The sequence below is a fragment of the Lontra canadensis genome, unplaced genomic scaffold, assembly GCF_010015895.1.
Source record: "Lontra canadensis isolate GAN:19392208 unplaced genomic scaffold, GSC_riverotter_1.0 scaffold118, whole genome shotgun sequence".
Taxonomy (NCBI): Eukaryota; Metazoa; Chordata; class Mammalia; order Carnivora; family Mustelidae; genus Lontra; species Lontra canadensis.
The window spans coordinates 3,475,066-3,493,643 of NW_022631112.1; the positions used below are offsets into that span (position 1 = coordinate 3,475,066).

The 18,578-nt window shown below is 47.6% G+C and overlaps 1 protein-coding gene across 2 annotated transcripts in view; it reads left to right on the forward strand.

The window, feature by feature from the left end:
• LDLRAD3 (low density lipoprotein receptor class A domain containing 3) overlaps nt 1–18,578 on the forward strand; it is a 220,035-nt gene that overhangs the window by 18,074 nt on the left and 183,383 nt on the right. The window contains exon 1 of one of the 2 annotated variants that reach the window (XM_032840944.1): nt 3,684–3,741. The exons of the other annotated variant lie outside the window; for it this stretch is intronic. Within the exon in view, the coding sequence (XP_032696835.1) occupies nt 3,699–3,741 (43 nt within the window). The 5' untranslated portion in view covers nt 3,684–3,698. Of the gene's footprint in view, nt 1–3,683; nt 3,742–18,578 lie in introns of those variants that run through there. 2 annotated transcript variants of the gene reach the window in all.

Here is an 18,578-nt window from a genome sequence, read left to right on the forward strand (position 1 = left end):
ATGTGTACGCATATAAACATTGCTAGCTTTGGTCCTAGGAGGACATTTCCCAAGGGCCACAGGAGTCTTCCTCCTGTATCAGCTTTTCTGTTTTAAAATGGTAGATTGGGATCTACATCACTGGGGCTTTTTAGAACAATTATTTATCATTCACTTACTTGTAAGACACTGTGGCAAGTCCTGCTGGATACCCAGTTTCCCTACTTGAAGTCAGGAGGGCAGCATGAGAGGGAGAGTGTGCAGATGGATGGGTCTAGTAAGGGATTGGTTGTAGCTTGTAAGTCCCAAGAGTGGCATGGAGCCGAGACTGTGGAATCCTGAGGAGGTCCGCACATACCCCAGCTGTGATGGATAAGCAAGGATCAGCAAGCAGGTCTTGACAGGGGCTTGGAGGAAGGAGTGGGAGATAGTCTGGAATGCCAGGCTGGCACGGGCAGAGTCCCAGAATGCAGCATATTTGGGGAACCCCAAAGATGACAGCTTGGCTGGAGTGTCAAGGAGGAGTGGGAGCCAAAGCTAGAAAAAGGGCATACTCGACTACGAGTACACCTAACCATGTTCCCACTTGTTGGTATTTCCAGGCTGCGGGCTCTGGGCTTTCCCAGATGGCGACCCCATGCTTTGGCGGGTGGGTGGTGATGAGGACTGTGTGTGCCAGAGACAGCCTGGGCTTGTGTGGTGGGCGTTGGGAGGCCTTGGTCTAGATGGAAGCAGTGTAGACAGACTGGGGTTGACCAGTATGCCGTCTTCTGTGTGTCTGAGCGCAGGAGGTCCTGGCCTGGCTGTCAGGTGGGCTGCCGGGAAGGGGCCTGGATGTGGTGACCTTCGAGCCAGCAGTTTCCCTGGAGTGGTGAGGCAGATGCTGGGTTTATAAGTGAGCGTCAAGAAGTTGAGCTGGGGAGGAAGTGCAGGCCGCCAGGCGTCAGGCGAGTCCCAGGCTTGGATTTCTGGACCCGTAAAATAATAAAAATGAACCCTGAAAGGGTGGGTTCCTGATATTGAGTTATCTACTTTATTTGATCAAATGAGAACAATGTAAAAAAAAAAAAACCCACCCTTTATTATATCACTGTTTGTATACAAGAAATCACGCTTTACTGCAAAAATGTAGGAATTTCTCATCCTCAGAAAAAAGATGGTCTTTTATATGGCACAGTTTACTTACAGGGAGAGGTCCCAGCAATGGCTCCTGAATGTCGCTGACCAGTGAACACCTTGCAGGGGACCTGGGTGTTCCCACACACACATTTGGGACCCACTGGCAGAGGCTGTTCTGTCCCCAGGCGTGACTTCAGGGGACGGGGAAGGAATTGCAGAGCTGGGGGGTGGGGGCAGTGGGAGGATGCAGGAGCCCAGTGCTCAGGCCTGTGGGTATTTAGGATTTCGAGAAGGGTATTCTTGGGCAGGGAGCTCTGACCCTGTCCACAGGAACTGGGGAGGGATCTCGTGACCATGGGAGTGGGGAAGAGAGCCAGAGAGAGGAGGGAGGGAGGAACAGTGGAGGGGGCAGACAGACCGTTTATTTAGCACCTGGCAGGAAGGCATTAGGAGAGATCTCTCACTTAATCTTTATAAGAAGCCCTGGGGGCAGAGGCACTGCTGACCCCTGTTTGCCAGGTGGGGACCCCGAAGGCTCAGGTGTCTGGTGTACCTGAGTCAGCTCATGGCCGGGTCGCAGAGTTGGGGCTCACATGGAGCCTGATGCCTTCTTTTGTTTCTGCACCTGGGTCCCTGACTCCAGGATGGCGTTGGCATGCCTTCGGGAACCTGTTCAGCAACTTGGTAATTTATTTGGAGTAACCTTCATGACACCAGCAGTTCTGATTCCCTTGGGGACTGGCATGGTTGGTGGGCTTGTGACTCGGGGACTCTGTTGGCAACGCTCCTCACGTGCGGGACCATTCGATGCCTGGCAGATGGGATGACACAGATCACAGATTACCGTTTTGTGAGGAACAGTCCTTTCCTTAATGTGTCCAGTGTGTGCACCGGGCCCGGCTCAGCTGCACCATTTTGTATGCAGGTTGGGGTCCTGAGATCTGGGTGCCTTGTGTGAAGGTGGTGGCTAGGGGGTCCAGGGCTCTCGTTTCTGCTTCTCGTGAAACTGCAGCTCAGGGAGAGGGAGGGAGAGCCCTGAGCGGGTAGGATTCGAACCCTGGCCCCAGCCCTCTCAGCCCAGACTTTTCTCACCTCCCTTCTGTGGGGGGTGTCTCTCTCTCTCTCTCTCTCTCTCTCACAATGGCGTGAGCCCTCCCAGAGGGCTTCCCGGAAACTCTAATGGAATCTTTGAACAGCTGTTCAAGGACGGCTTCAGAATTTCAGACATTTTCCTCTTTTTTTTTTTTTTTTTTTTTTTTTTTGACATTTTTCTCTTTTAATGGAAGTTCTGTCTGCCTCCTTGGTTAATAGGGCTCAGGTTCTCCCAGGCCACTTACTTCCTGATTTCCCAGCATTATCCATGGAGAAAATCCACCCTGCAGGGAGCTTATGACCTAATGAGCTCAAAGTTAGTCTCACCGGGTGGGCAACAGCTTTGATAGTCCTGATGGCTGTTTTGGTTTCCACCAAGGGTGGGGGATGGGGAGGGGGGCTTTGCCCAGGATTTCTGCCTCTCTTGGCTGGCCTTACCATCTAGCCTGGCTCTCCTAGGAAGGCCCAGTGTATGCTGCCCAGGATTCAGCCTTAGCCTGGGGCTTTATCTCCCCTACAGCCTGAGTGCTTCCAGGCCTTTGTTTCTGGAAGTTGTTGCTCCCTGGGAAGGCGGCCAGATGTTGGAACCAGAGGTACGCACCTTGAGGAAAGCGTTTTCTGCTTTTAGAGCAGCCCAGGGGGCTCCTTCCTGGCAGACCAGTCCCTCCTAGGAGGAGGCATGTGGGGCCCTCGTGCCTGTGTGGGGTTTTCTCAGACAGACCCACTAATAAAATATTTACATGAAGGACTTGGGACCTAGCCCTGGTTTGTTTGTTTTAAAAGTCTTAACAACACATCAGCCGTAAGGATGCCGACTTGTTAGCTTTTAGTTTCTTGCTTGCGGTTTTTGCTTTTATGAGGAGTGGAGAAGCCAGGCCTGATCGTCGGAGAAGGAGCCTGCTATGTGGGAGACTAGTCCCCCGTGTCTGATAGTGATGAGATCCCACTCGCCGAGCATTTGCCGCGTGCGCCTGCCTGCAGTGTTCTCGGGGCGTTACAACATTATCGCTGCCATCTTCCCATGGTCTTCCACATGGGTTGAACTGTGTCCACAAAATAGAAGGCATGTTCCAGTCCAGTTTTGAACGTGACCTTATTTGGCAATGGGGTCTTTGCAAATGCAGTTGGTTAAGACGAGGTCGTACTGGATTAGGGTGGGTCCTGATTCCAAGGACTGGCGTCCTTATGAGGAGGGGACACCCAGACACCCGCTGAGGAGAACGATGGCCCCATAAAGGAGGTGGAAGTTGGAGTGATGCAGATACAGAATGCTGAGGATTTCCAGCAACCACCAGACATGAGGGGAGAGGCAAAGAAGCCTTCTTGCCTACAGCCTTCAGAGAGAGCACAGTCGTGCCAACACCTCGATTTTGAACTTCTGGTCTCCAGAGCTGTGAGAGAAGAGCTCTCTGTTGTTTGAAGCCACGCAGTTTAGGACAACTGCTGCAGGAGCCTTAGAAAACAGTACAGGAGGCATTACCTGGAAGGATATTAACCCCATTTTGGAGATGCACAAACCAAGGCTCAGAAGTGTTGAGCGTCCTGCCCCAGGTCACTCAGCTTCTGTGTGGATACGGACACATGGGGGGATGGCATGATGGTGCCACCAAGTCCGCACCTTCTCATGCCCGCTTTTTAGGACACCTTTGGTTCTTCAGCGGGGGACAAAGACAGGGAGTCTTGAGCATGGCGGTGTGGGGGGATCCATCACGATGTCTTAAGGGAAGACAGAGGACCAGAGGAAGCACGGTGGCGTAAACTTGTTTTTTAATGGTGTGTTTTTAAATTGGTGATACGTACAATGGTACAGAAATGGAAGAACACACAGTGAAAACATAGTTGCCTCTCTCACCCCTGCTGTCTCGTTACCCATTTTACTAGTTACCAGTTCTACCAGCTCTCCAGCCCACAGGAAGCTGTCCTCGGATCCTCTTGTGTTCTTCCAGAGGTAGCCGTACAATACAGAGTATATAAACGTAGTAGAGTTGTAACATTTACAGTATCTTTATGTCACGGCCTATGTGTGTAATATTCTGTATATGTAACATTAGGGTAAGATCGTTATATCATAAATGCTTTTCTACCAGTTGCATATATTTTTTTGATTTGAGTTTTATTGTTCTGGAAAAGGAACACAACCAGATGGTATGATATTCCTAAGGTACCAAGAACACACAGCGAGTAGTCTCCCTCTTATCTCATCCCCGGCCACCCCTAGTCCCCCCCCCCCCCGAAGCACCTGTTTTCTGCTTGTTGTTGTTTATTTACTGAATTTATCTCTGAGATCTCTCTGTCAGAACAGAAAGAGCCGCCTCATTTATTTTTATGGTTTACGGTATTCATGGCATTCTGTTGTGTGGCTGTACCATAAATTATTTATCCAATCTGGTGTTGCTCGCTAGGATGACTTATGTCTTTGCTGGGACAAACAGTGTCCTAAGAAATAGCCTTATACATAGGTTGTTTTAAATATCTAGAGAAGCTGAATTGTTGAGTTGAAGAGCTCAGTGCATTTGATACTTTGTTGGTTATGCCTCATGGTCCTCCAGAGAGTCTGTTCCAGTCCCCCTGTCCCCAGCCATAAATGAGGGTGCTCATCTCCCCACTGCTTTCCAACGCACCGTGTCAGTGACATTTTATCACAGTTGGTGCCTTATTTTATTTGTCTTAGAATGAGAGAGCATCTTTTCTTTTTTGCTGGGGGAGAGAGTGCGAGAGAGTTGGGAGGGAGGAGCAGAGCAAGAGAGACCATCTTCAGCAGGCTCCACGCCCAGCACGGAGCCTAAAGTGGGGCTCCATCCCCCGACCCTGAGACCATGACCTGAGTGAGCCGAAATCACAAGTCGGACACTTAACTCACAGCGCCACCTGGGCACGCCTGTGTGAGTATATATATATATATATATATATATATATATATATGCATATATATATATATATAGTGTGTGTGTGTGTGTGTGAGTATATTTTTGAAAGGATCTTTTCTTGTTAATGTGTAGGAGCTACTTTGATTTCTTATGATTTGTGGGCGCTATTTTTAAGGAAGTTAACCCCTTTGTGATACCAGTGGCAGATAGATTTTCTCACTTTAGATTGATTCATCCTTTCTAGATGAAGAAATTCTTCTAGATTTTCATGTCCCATGGAAGCCTTCCTTGCCCAGAATTACATGTTAAAAAAACTCGTGTTTTCTTCTTCGGATTCATTTTTCATATTTCAGTCTTTCACCCATCTGGAATTTATTTTGGTGTCATGAGCAAGCCAGGGATTCAACTTTACTTTTTCGCCAGGTGACTGTGTGCTCCATTCATTTATTAAACAATCTCTTCCTGTCCCCTGATTTGGCCTGCATTAGCTTTCTATTGCTGTGTAACAATTTTACCCCAAACTTGGTGTTTCAAATTACCACACGCTTTTTATTTTATATTTTCTGTGGGTCAGGGGACCAGGTGTGGCATAGTGGGGCTCTCTGCAAGGCTCCAGGTGAGGGATCGGCTGGAGCTGCAGTCTCATCTGAGGCTCGGCTGGGGAAGGATCCGTTTCCAAACTCGTGTGGTTGTTAGCATTCATTGCCTCGCAGGCAGCTGGATGGAGGCCTCATTTTTCTTTCTGGATGTTGGCTGGTGGCTGGTCTCGGTTCCTGGCCATGTCCTAGCATAGCCTTTTGTTTCATCAAGACAGCAAAGGAAAGAGGAGCCTTGCAGTCTTCTGTAACATAATCACGCACATCCTGTTGTCTTTGCCTTACTCTTTTGATCAGAAGCAAATCATGGGTCCTGTCCATGTTTAAGGGGAGAGGATCACACGAAGGCTTGACACCTGGAGGAGGGGGAGGCCGCTCTGCAACAGCCTTCTTGAGTGTGTCTGGCACTCCACCTTTATGATACTTTAAATTTCTCTGTACATTTGAACCCATTTCTGAGACCTCACCAGCTTTGGAGGCCTGGTAGAAGAAGAGAAGGGTTCCTAAAGATGGAGAGGAGGTGCCCATCTCTCCACTCCCTGCCATGATCCTAACCAACCCGGCCAGATGCAGACTTTGTTTCTCTGAGACCTTTGCCAGCTGGCTTCATTCCCTGGCTGAACTGGATACAAGGGCCACCTGCTGCCTTCAGGCCCACACCCCGTGTCTCCAGACTGAATGAACCTAGCAACTGCTTGGCCGTGGAGGAAGTTTGCAGCTTCAATTCCATGCATTTGAGCTGGAGTTATGTGTTTTATTAGAGATTATGTTCATATTGGTGAATATTACCTTTTAGCTGCACCACTGCCTCTAGATGAAATCGAGTGTGATGTTGCCACTTGAAAGTGGCATCCCAGTAGAATGCAGCAATAGGATAAACTGTGCGGGGGAGGCTAGAGACGTGGATGTATTGGTACCGGTCCTCTTCCCTGGACAACTCGAACATACAGGAAAGGCCTCTCAGAGAAGGATGGGAATTCTGGCAGCTGTGCTCTCTTCACACTTCCTTAAATCAGTTTCATTACCTAGAGTTTGTGACCACCCTCCCCCCTACCATCCCCATAGCCCATTTACTTTCCCAAGGGTTGTTATGGACTGATTGGAGTAGAGGGTTTAAACAAACAGTAATTAAAAGATTGATGGGGGCGCCTGGGTGGCTCAGTCTGACTCTTGATTTTGACTCAGGTCAGTATCTTGGGGTTAGGATATGGAGCCCTCCGTTGGGCTCCACGCTGCGCATGGAACCTGCTTAAGATTCTCTCTCTCCCTCTCTTTCTGCTCCTCTTCCCACCATGCTCTCTTCCTCTAAAAAATACAGTAAAATAAAGGAAAAATAAAATAAAAGATGGTGGGTTGCAGCTACCACAAGCAGCATATGAACTGGTGGGCCCATGGTGTGGTCTTGGGCACTGAGTTGTATGGGGTGGACAATAGGATAGGAGGATGCCGTTATTCTTGATGGAGGGATAGGAATAGAACCTCCCCATGGGCCAGGGCAGAGAGTTGGCCTGGAAGAAGAAGGGGTAGTAAGGGATTTTTTAAAAACTGGAAGGACGTACTAGAGGTTATTATGCTTAGCAAAATAAGTCAATCAGAGAAAGATAACTATCATATGATCTCCCTGATATGAGGAAGTTGAGAGGCAACATGGGGGTTTTTGGGGGTAGGAAAAGAATACATGAAACAAGATGGGATCGGGAGGGAGACAAACCATAAGAGACTCTTAATCTCACAAAACAAACTGAGGGTTGCCAGGGGGAGGGGAGTAGAGAGATGGGGGTGGGGTTATGACATTGGGGAGGGTATGTGCTATGGCGAGTGCTGTGAAGTGTGTAAACCTGGTGATTCACAGACCTGTACCCCTGGGGCTAATAATACATTATATGTTAATTAAAAATTAAATTAAAAAAGTGGAAGGATGTGAGACCAAAAAAGAATTGTAGTGTTGTTAAGACGTGCTGATGGTGGGAAAAACTTCTCAGAACAAGTGAGTAAGGAACTGAGTGGCCAAGTTCAGGAGGATGGCCGTTTAGAATATGCCTTTGGCAGAGTTGGAGAATCTGTTAATTCGTAGAAGGGCCCATTTCGCTATTGGGTAGGAGGCATTGGAGGCTTTCATTTCCCTAGGAGGATAGGGTGCTGGCTGGGGAACTGGGCCCAGACCCTGAAGTAGAAACAGGCTGGTCCCAGAGTTGGGGACCATCAGGGTTGAATGAGCTGCTGTTGGCAATAAACCTGCCAGGTAGTTCTTTAAAGTTGTTGCCAGTGAATCAGATCACGATAGATGTTGAACTTGGGTGTGTATATGGTTAGATCTTTAGGGGCCTTCACAATCAAGAAAAGGATTGTTAGAGGGATTAGTTCTTTGGATCCAGCTCTTCCATAAATGTGGAGAGTCAGTGTCCTATGAGGAAGAGGAAGGTTGGTGGAGATGAGCCAGGACTTACAGGTGGTGGGGCTGAAAAGTTTCTCCCTCGCAACCAGTGATGTGAGCTGCCAGGGAGAGCCTCTATAGGGGGCTTATGTACCGGAAAGAGGGATGGAGTCCTCAGGAGAATGGATGAGGGATGTTTACTGGAAACACCGACAGACGCCACCAGGAAGGAAGATGTTGGTATGTCTTGTGTACGCTTCTTTAACTCTCTCCTGGGCCAGTGGAGGAATTTTATTTCATTCATTATCAAATTTACCATGTTGCCAGGCATTGTGGTAGACACTTGGGGATACAGAGTTCAATAACACACAGTGTAGTGGGGCTGAGAAAGACACTTAGAAATATCTGAGATTATGTTGGAATAAATGGGACTTCTTTTCCTGGAAGAGTCTGTTTGAGTTGAATTCTGTTGTGTGGCAGGGTGGACAGTGACTTCAGTGGGGTGTGTGTGTGTTTGTGTGTGTGCGTTTAGCTGGATCGCTTTGGCTTTTTATTTTTCTCGGAGTCTTAGAAATGTGTGTGCTTAGAATATATTTGTAAATGTGTTTTGTTTGGGAGCTCTCAGTCTATTGAAACTCAAGTCAGATTCAGTAACTTGATTTATTAGCGTGGAAATTGCATTGCTCAGGCATGTGCTTAGCCCACTGAGTGACTTTCAGAGCTATCTGGAGGTAGGTGATCCAGGGTGGCTAGACGGCTCCAAGTCACCAGGGACCCATGCTCCCTTTCTTACGCACTCCTCTGCTAACTGCTCCATGACCCAGAGTGCCTGCTTGAGTACCATGCTTTACACCCAAGGTCCAGGCTGGAGGAAGGAGGAGGACCCTGAGCAGAATGAGCTCCTCCTTCAGGATCCCTGCCATAAGTCACATAGAGGACTTCTGTCTACATCTGTCGCCAAAATGTAGTCCCCCAGCCACATTCTGCTGCCAGAGAGACTCAGCAGTGTGCTGGGATCAAACCGGGAGCCCTCTTAGTAAGTACAGGAGGAAAACACATATAAGAGGGTGTGTGTGCAGGGGTTAATTATGGAGGGAAACAGACCAAATATTAGAGTTTTACTTCTCAACACCTGTTTTAGGACAAGGAAGTGTACAGGAGTAGATGGCTTTGCCGGGTTATTATGTTATGGGAAACGTGCCCGATCCTCCCAGGCCGCTTTGAAAGAAGAATGAGAGGGTTCCCTGGGGAGTCCAGGTAGGGAGAGACCTGGTGAGGCGCCTTCAGGTCGGGGAGGGAAAATGGACAGCGGCGTCAAGCCACAGCCCCCCACCCACAGTAGCCGCTCTGTGCCGTGATGCCAGTTTGCAGGGCGGCATCTGCTCATGTACGAGGCTTCATGGAACATGCCCCAGGGTGACCTCTCTTTATTGATTCACGATGGCTTATGAAGCTGCGGGAGGGACGCAGGGTAAGCTGGCCAGCTGAAAAGAACCAGGAGCTCATTCACAGTTTTTGAGAAGAAGGGAAATGGCACTGAAGTCTCCAACCCCCCCCCCCGCCCCCGCCCTCAATCCCTTCTGGCAAAGGCAAAAATGCAAACTGTAGCCCTCTGGGAGCTGGGTCCCACCTTCCTCCAGCCTCATGCTCCCTCCAGGTTTGCATACCTGCAGTGCAGAGCTGCTCTCTCCAGTCCCTGCCCAGGGCGGTCCGGGCCAGAGCAGCCTCCTCGGTTCCATTCGCGACACTCAGGTGACACATGCCGGGTAGTGATGTGTGTTCCGTGTTTTCCTGCACACCTCAGCTGTCCTTGAGATGCTCAGCTCCTGGGTTCCGTGGGGGCTGTTCCTCACTCGTTCTTGGATCCCCAGCACAGCTGTGCTTGGCACCGGGGGCCCAGGACTGGAGGGCCCCGTTAGGTGTCAGTCCTGGAAGGGTTTCCGTGTTTTCTTAGCCTCACGGTCTCACCTAAGCAGGAGGCTCTGCTTCACCTAGAGCAAATTGTGGAGCAGGAAAAGACAGTTAAAAGGTAATTGGTCACCAGCTGAGCCCTCCAGAGTCAGCTCATGGAAACATTTACATTTTAAACACCCGCGTTCAGAGTGGTTTCCCTAGCAGTCCACAGTGCTTGGGGTTAAGGGGAGGGGGTAGTTCTTGAGCTTAAATGGTGATCTTGCTTCCAGGGAGGGGTGCAGCTCCGGGAGCACATTTTTTTTTTATCCGTTCTTCCGTTGGTGAACACTCTGGCTGTGTCCGCGTCTGGGCTATTGTGAACAGTGCTTCAGTGAACTTGGGGGTGCAGATACCTTTTCAAGTTCGATGAGTGTTGGGATCGTGAGTCTCAGAACTTCTGGTCCATTTGTTTTAAGTTGTTGCTGTTCTATTGCTTCTTCTGAAGGGATTGGATAAGCAAAGCTATATTGAGTCAAGTTAGCTCCAATTTTGCCCTATGTACCCTGCACGGGAGAGAATTTGTAAGATACACTGGACCTTGTAGCTCTGTGCAGAGACATGCGGTGTGGATGTCATACCCGGGACAAGGTTTGTGAGCCAGTGGCTGTGTCCTGGGGAGGGACCTCCTTGTCTCTGGATTCTAGTCTGCCTTGCAACTGTTTTGCCGTATCTATCCTTGTCTTGTCCGTTCTTATTAGCCAACTATTTATGAATGTGGAGCTTTATCAAGGCTATTAGAGAAAGGTCCTAGATCCTGCTGGGTGATCTGATGATCCTTGGAAGCTGTGGGCATGGGCAATGAAAGAAAGTCACCGGAAGCAGAGCAAAGGAGATAGAAGTTTATCGAAGACACCGCAAGGGAGCGGCTAGCAAGACAGCAGAGAGACCGTCTGCCAGGGGGCAGTGCCGGGGGGCTGTGGTTAAAGGGGAAAATGAGGAGGCATGGGAATGTATGGAATTTTCCTTTTTTGGTCCCTGTGTCCTGGTGTAAGTAGCCCCTTGGTCAGCCTGGGCTTATGGTGGCTATTTTGAGGTGGGTCGCCTGGGAGCCCTGTCTGGATTAGTCAGGGGGTCACTGTGGACCCTTCTGCCTTACTCAGCTTCCCATTGCTCAAGTTGGTTGCCTAAAAGTGGCCTCGACTTATGCCTTCTCTAGGAATGGCTAAGCTGGCTTTAAATATTGTTGTCTTTAAAATAACAAGGTGATGGAGATTTTTTTTTAATGGAGCCTCTTAATTGAGCCTTAATTTCCATGGAATATTTTTATAAGAGTTATAACTGTGTTTAGTTGCCCTGTAATGGTACCACCAATTTGCATAATGCTGACCATCCAGGCAGTCCAAAGTAATTTTCTAGCTTGATTTTCATTACCAGGTGGCAGAGATTATCCCCATTCTATTGCTGGGGAAATTGAGGCTTCTCACAGAGAGAAATACATGATCCATAGAAAGTCAAACCACAGAGGGGATTACCACCAGGATTCCCTGGTGTTTGTCTTTCCTTCTCACCATTGACTTTATCAGGATGGGCACCCTCTCATTAGGGAACTAATCTACTGGCAATTAGTTAGTTGGTTTGAGTTCCTCCTTTTAGAAATGGGATTACTGTTTCTCTTTGCATACATAAAATGGAAATTCTAATTCACTTTGCTCACCCACCGTGAAGGTTAATGAAAGAATGTGAGCTTTATTCAGCAGTTTGGGAGAATGACAGTATGAGAAATGTTACCTCCTCGTTAATGGTAAACTTGGGCTCTGGTAGGGCACCTCCTGGAGGCGGTTTCCGGTTTTCCCAATGTGGACGACACAGGCCCCGGTAAATCCCAGTCTCCTTCCTTTCTATCTAACCCAGCCAAGGACTTCTTTCAGAATATTCCTCCACAAACCAGATGTTTTGAAATAGCTTGTTACCAAACAGCAATTATTAGATAATAATTTGTATTGTTAAAACGTTAATGGAAGACATTTATAACTGAGAGAGGAGAGGCCACTGGAAGGATGGAGTTATTGTTACCACACTAATGTGTTTGAACAAAGACATTTGATGTGCTAATCGCTCAGCATTTAGGCAAGTGGATGTCTTCAATTGGCCCTTTTGAACCAGTCCTAGGAAACTTCAGGACCCCTAGTCCCTGGGGACCTCAGCTTGGAAGCTGCTGATGGAGACCCTTGGGCCACTGCTAACCCCAGGAGAGTCAAGGCATCAGCATTTGGGTTTTGGTTTTCATATTGGTTGGGAAATTTCATATCCCCCCCCCCCCAAAAAAAAAAAAAAACCTAGAAAATCTTTCTCTTTCTCTCAGGGGCCCATGGTCTACTTAGAGTTGTGACTGGTTCTTTCAGTTCTCTTTGCCCCATGCTCAAGGTCATTAGGGCACACCTTAAAATACAGACCTCAGTGGGAAGGCCCTCGGGGAGGGAGAACAAGGGTTCTCTTGGCACTGCACCCCGGCTGTGTGACTTTGACCATGTCACTTAACCTCTCTGATCTCAAGTTTTTTTCTTAATCTGCAAAATGGAGGCAGTAACTATGTCAGTGGACTATTGTGAGGACTTTATGGGATAGCATTTATAAAGAAGGGATGTCACAGACTAGCACTCGTTAGGCTCTTCTGTTCTTCACAGAGTAACTCAGGGACACCCAAGATTTTGCTGGCAGATACATATCCTGTTGAAAGATTTGCTCTCACATCCTCATACTTTGTAAAAGTTACACCTCTCCGATGGTCATGTAGATAGTCCTAATACTCTGACGTTCACCCCTCCCTTTGGGGAGGGAGTTCGGTTCCATGGGGCCCTTTCCTTGCCTGCAGTTTGCCAAAACCGCCATCATCACAGACAGCCCTCTGGCAAGATGGAAACCCAAGGGGGTTTGGTGTATCCCCCCGAGTAGGCATTGCCTGGCTTCAGCTGTGAGCAGGAGCCATTGGTAGCCCTGCTCTGCCCAGGCTGTGAACATGGTATATGAGTGGGTGTTCGAGGCCCACTTGGAGCCCATCAGAAAAGCTGCATTTTCTACTCTTTGTTCTTCCATCGAAAGCTGAAGAAAGGTCCTTTCTTACTTGGCCTCATGGCCTACGAGTTGGAGCTCTTTGGTCCTTCCATCCTCCGTTTTCTTTCCTTAGCTGTTCTGGGTTGCTGTAATTAGTCCCATGTTTGGGGCCTCTTCTGTAAACGCTTTGAAGACAAGGACTGTATCTGCCCTTCTTTGGACATGTTGGGTGAAATAAAAATGTATTATTAAAGTGAATTGTACTTGCTCCTTTTAACTTTCTGGTTACTAGAAACATACACGTTACATATGTGGTGTGCACCGTGTTTCTAGAAGATGATGCTGGTTTCCGGTCCCCTCTCCGCCCTTTGAGTACCATGTGTGGACCCACCATATGGGTCGTATGGCTGGGTGGAGGGTTGGGGGTAGAGGTGGGTATGAGGTGCTCTGACTGGCTAGCTTAGACCCCTGTAGTGTTGTGTAGTGAGTTGAATGGTGACCCCTCAAAAGATTTGTCTACTCCAAACTTGTGTGTGAGACTTTTATCCTCCAGAATTGTGAGGGAATAAACCTCTATTGTACGCCAGCCAGTTTGTGGCCACTTAGGGTTCCAGCAACCCCAGAAAACTTAGACACTGGGAGGAATCCCCTAAAGGAATCAGAAGAAGCTAATTCAATACTAGGCTGGGCTGTTAAACAATCCATGTCACAGACCCCTGTCCCATACCGTGGAATTATTCTGGAAATTAGAAGTGATGATCTGTACAAAGCACCTGGCTTAGTTTCCACAGTGAAGGAAGCTTGCTTTATTATGGAGAAAGGTGCTCTGCCATTTTCCCGAACCTTGGCAACGAGCTAAAGGGTGGTTGTGTCAGTAATTCTGGTAACTTGAGATGCTTCACGTCTGGGCATTTCGTGTGTGGCTCGGGAGGCTGTCCTCCGGGTTTACGGGTTATCTCCCCTATTTGGTTGCATGGGGAAGAGGAGAAATAGTTTGCTGATTATGCTGGTTTTTTCTCTGCTTGTTGAGAAATCTGCTGTCTGTTTGGTGCTCATTAAGTACTTGAATTGGATCGTTCCATTTTTGGGAAAATAGCATTACTCTCTAGTTTACCTAGAGATTTAGAAAATCTCCCCAGAGACGCTCTCACACTATTGATTGCAAGAAACATTGCCAGCCCTATGTGCAACAGACATATTTGGCCAGTATTTATGCTGGTGAGGAAGAGAAAGTATTTGTTGACTGTGTATAGTACATCAGACTGTTTTGTGCAATCAGTTTGGTTAATTTTCTCATGGCAGTCCTGCAGAGTATTATTGTCTGGTTGAAAGACTCTTGGGGGTGAAATGACCTGCCCAGGAGCACATCCTCAGTGGGAAAACTGGGTCCCATTCAAGCCAGTTATTGCCTTTTCTCTCAGGAAGTGGTGACATCTTAGCAAAAATGTGTAGAACAGGTAGTCTCGGCTGGTTTTGTTAGGTGGGAATTGGGTGGGATGGGTTGTTGTGGGGGAGAAAGTCTGTGCGCTCCCCTGGAACCCTCCCACCCAAGCTTCCTGGGACGCATCCTTGCAGGGCTCGTTTCAGAAATCCTTGTTCCTTACCTGCTGCCTCCCTCATGCACCTTTTCTCTGATTCCTGGACTGTCCGTTCCATTATCCCTTCAGTTATCAGTCTGTAACATTGAGGTTTTCATTTTAGATGAGTGAGGATTGTAGTGCACTCCACGGGAGAGAGAGTTTCTGCAGAGTCCATAAGTTGGCCTGCTGAGGTGGTGGAACTTTCTGGAGAATGGGATGGTAATGCTAGAAGTCTACACTGGGACCTTTTCATGCTGGGGCTCTACTCAGGCTCTGGATCTTGAAAGGTAACCTGCTACTGATGGTGGTACGCTCCCCTGGGGATGTATGTTAGAGAAGATATTAGTCAGAATAGGATAGGCCTTTGCTACAGTAATAAATTTCCCCAGTAGTTCATTGGTTTACACGAACAAGCCGACTTCACTTACACAAAGACTGCAGGTGGGGTGGCAGGAATGGGAGGGGCTCTGCTCCTCATGGTGACTTTGTCCAGGGCCGATCAGGGCTCTCCTGCCTGGAACATTGGCGTAGCAAGGCAAGAGTTTGCAGGACTTGTCACGTGCTACTGCTTCTTTTCCTTACCCTGAAAGTGATAGGAATCACCTTGCCTGCATTCCATTGGCCCAAGCTAGTCACGTGGCCCTGCCCAGCCTGGGAAGTGGGGGCAGTGCACATGGCGATGGTGGTACAGATGCTATAGATGAAAGCGTGTACTGCTTTTTGCCCAGCTGGCACAGACCACACCTGCTGATGATGGGTTCATTAAATCCAAGTATGTGCTCAGGCCCATGTACTTGAGAAAAAAACTCAAGACTGGGCTCCTCAGAGTCAGGGGCTGTCTTTCTGTAAATCTCTTACACCAGGCTCTCCTCCTCACACTTTCTCAGCACTCAGTGAATGTTGGTTGTGTTGAATGCACGAGACATTTAAAACCTGGGTTCTGATGTACTATACACAGTCAACAAATACTTTCTCTTCCTCACCAGCATAAAACCTGGGTTCTGATGTCTGCTTCTCGTAGACATTGGGTTCAGGTCTGCTCTGATCCAGGATGACCTCTTCTTAACCTGATTACATCTGCACAGATCCCTCTTTTTTTTTTTTTTTTTAAAGATTTTATTTATTTATTTGACAGATGGAGATCACAAATAGGCAGAGAAGCAGGCTCCCCGCTGAGCAGAGAGCCCAATGCGGGGCTCAATCCCAGGACCCTGAGATCATGACCTGAGCCGAAGGCAGAGGTTTTAACCCACTGAGCCACCCAGGCACCCCCACAGATCCCTCTTTATAAGTAGGTAACATCCACAGGCACTGGAGGTCAGAACTTGAACTTATCTTTGTGGGGTGGGAAACATGATTCTACCCTCTACAGTAGTATAGGTAAAGGCTTAACACAGTTTGCACACATAGTAGGCCTTCAATAAATAATAGTTTCCATTACTCTTCTCAGGAGAGTGTTTGGGAAAACCCACCCAGAACTTTCTAACTGAATATTGCTGTATTTTCAGAACTTTGAGGTTTATAGTATCAATAAAACCAGAGCATTTTCTGTTGTTTGTGGTTGTTTTTTTTTTTTTTTTGTAACGCACAGTTTTTATTTGCAATATGATGTTCTTTTAGGGTATGTATACGAGATGCCATGCATCTCAATTACAGAATAGGTTTGGCGTTCGGATTTTGAGTGACTTCAGCCCAGTGCTGTCGGTTTCCTTCCGGCACTTTTGTCTTGCTTAACGATGCAAAACAGAAAATGCACGCAAATGGTTCCCCAAAATGAGGACCGCGCCGTTATTGCTTCTTTTACCTCTGGGGCCCCAAACTGCAGAAGCTTATTTACTGCAAGGCAATGAGGCCTCTAAATCTCCTGCCTCCATAGATTACATTCTGTATTACACTCAAACATGGTGAAATTAATTGTGGCCAAGGCAGGGGAGACAGGAAAAACCTATAATGGTTTATCATATTTTGCAGGCTTTGTGAGGGCCATAAATTTAAGGCATATAAGAATTGTATTTATTCCTTAGATTTCACAAATTGTCATGTACCCTTTCTCTGAGGATGACAAGTTCTTTAAGACAACAGAGTCTCGGATTTTGAAGTAGAGAGGGGGCCGCGATGGAGATGTTCCTGGAGTCCCAGATGACCACAGAGTCGTCTCTCTCAAGCTCCTTGGGTTACACATGGCTGTTAATAGCTAAATTATTAATGCAGGTTTGCTAGTGGAGGGAGCTGCTTTGGGGATTGTCTCCTCTGACATCAGCTCCTTCATAGTTACTGTGGTAGGAGTCAGATTTCATATGGAACAGTTTATAAATTGAATAGTGTGTGTGTGTGTGTGTGTGTGTGTGTAGAGAGAGAGAGCAAACCTGTAGTGGCCTCCGACTATAGTGAGTGCCCTTGTGTCTGAAACCTTGCGATGTAGGAATTTACATCTTGGAATTCAATCCACTTAGAACTGGCCCAAACAAGGAAATTGACCTATTCCCCTATTCCTGAATTCTACTGATGGTTCAGCAGCTTCTGTCGCCATGGAAATGCTCCTCCCCCTCCCCCTCCCCCCTGCCCCTTTCCAGTCTGTTTGGACAGTGAAGTTGCCTATTCTAAGGGTTGAAATTCTCTGAAATGATAGGTTCTTTAAGATGATAGTGAAGGACTTTTGCCCACAGAGTCCCTGGGGGCTGCATCAACAGGAATGCAGCTTTGGTTTGATGATCTTTATTTTCGAGACAAAAGTCCATAGTTTGATTTTGAAGAAAAAAATCATAGAATGATGCAGCTATACCATGGTAACCCCTGTAGCCCATTGGCATCGTTGACAGCGACCCAAAAAACCACATTTGTATGTCCGCACAAACATTTGCACATGAATAGTTCATAGCTGTGTTATTCATCATAGCCCCAAAGTGGTAACTACCTGGATGTCACCAGTAGATGGGTGTTGCAGTGGAATATTATGCAGCCATCAAAAGGGTTGAAGTACTGGTGTGTGTTACAATGTGACCGAACCTATAGAACATTATCCTAAGTGAAAGAAGCCAAACACAGAAGACCACGTGTTGTATGATTCTCATTATGTGGAAATGTCCAGAGTAGGTAAATTCGTGGAAACAGAAAGTAGATTGGTGGTAGCCCCGGGCTGGTGGGAGGGTTGGAGAAGAGCTGGGGAGTGAATGCTGATGGGGGTGTGGTTTCCTTTTGGGGTGATGAAATATTCTAAAATCGATGTGAGGATGATTGTGTAATTCTGAGTATACTAAACGCCATCAAGTTGCCTACTCGAAGTGGGTAAATTGTATGGTATGTGAATTACATGTCAGTCAAGCTGTTAAAAATTGCACTTGCAGCACAAGCTAGATCATTTATCTGAAGCTGAATCAAAACCTACTCATTTGTGTCTGATATGTTCTGGTTGGTTCCAGTCTATTCCCTTCCGTTTCTTTAAAACGTTGCTGGGTGTGACTCACCGCATTGATTTTTCCGTGCCCGTTTTTAGACTCTCACTCCATTTTACTGATGACAAACACTGAGTCCCAGAGCTTAAGAAGTGGGTGCATGGTTACCCAGTGTATTAATGACTAAGTTGAGACGCTAAGCTATCTTCTGACAGGCCAGCTGCGCTAGACTAGAGGTCTTTTTAAAGGGTCGAGCAGAACTTGGGGTTAAGAAGAGGTACTGGTAATGAACAGCCTTCTTGTAAACACCTTCACATAGAGTCCAGAGTGGTTAGGAAAGCTCATGACCAGAGGAGGGCTGGGTGTGTGGCTTTGCGTCCAGCACGGAATTCGTACTTGGCACACCACACGGCCGCAGCAAGAGCTGGAGGCCCCACTTTATTTACCAAGCAAAGATGCTGTCTTCTGAGCATCGCAGGGTAAAAACTGTAGAAATTTCTAGCTGCCTGTTATTTAGACTACCTGGTTGCTAGCCCTTCCACTGAAAGTAAAATTCAGGGTAGGGATTGACGGAAAGTTGAGAAAATAACCTGTAGTTGATTAAGGAGAGAAGGGGAGCTGGTGTTTCCCTATAG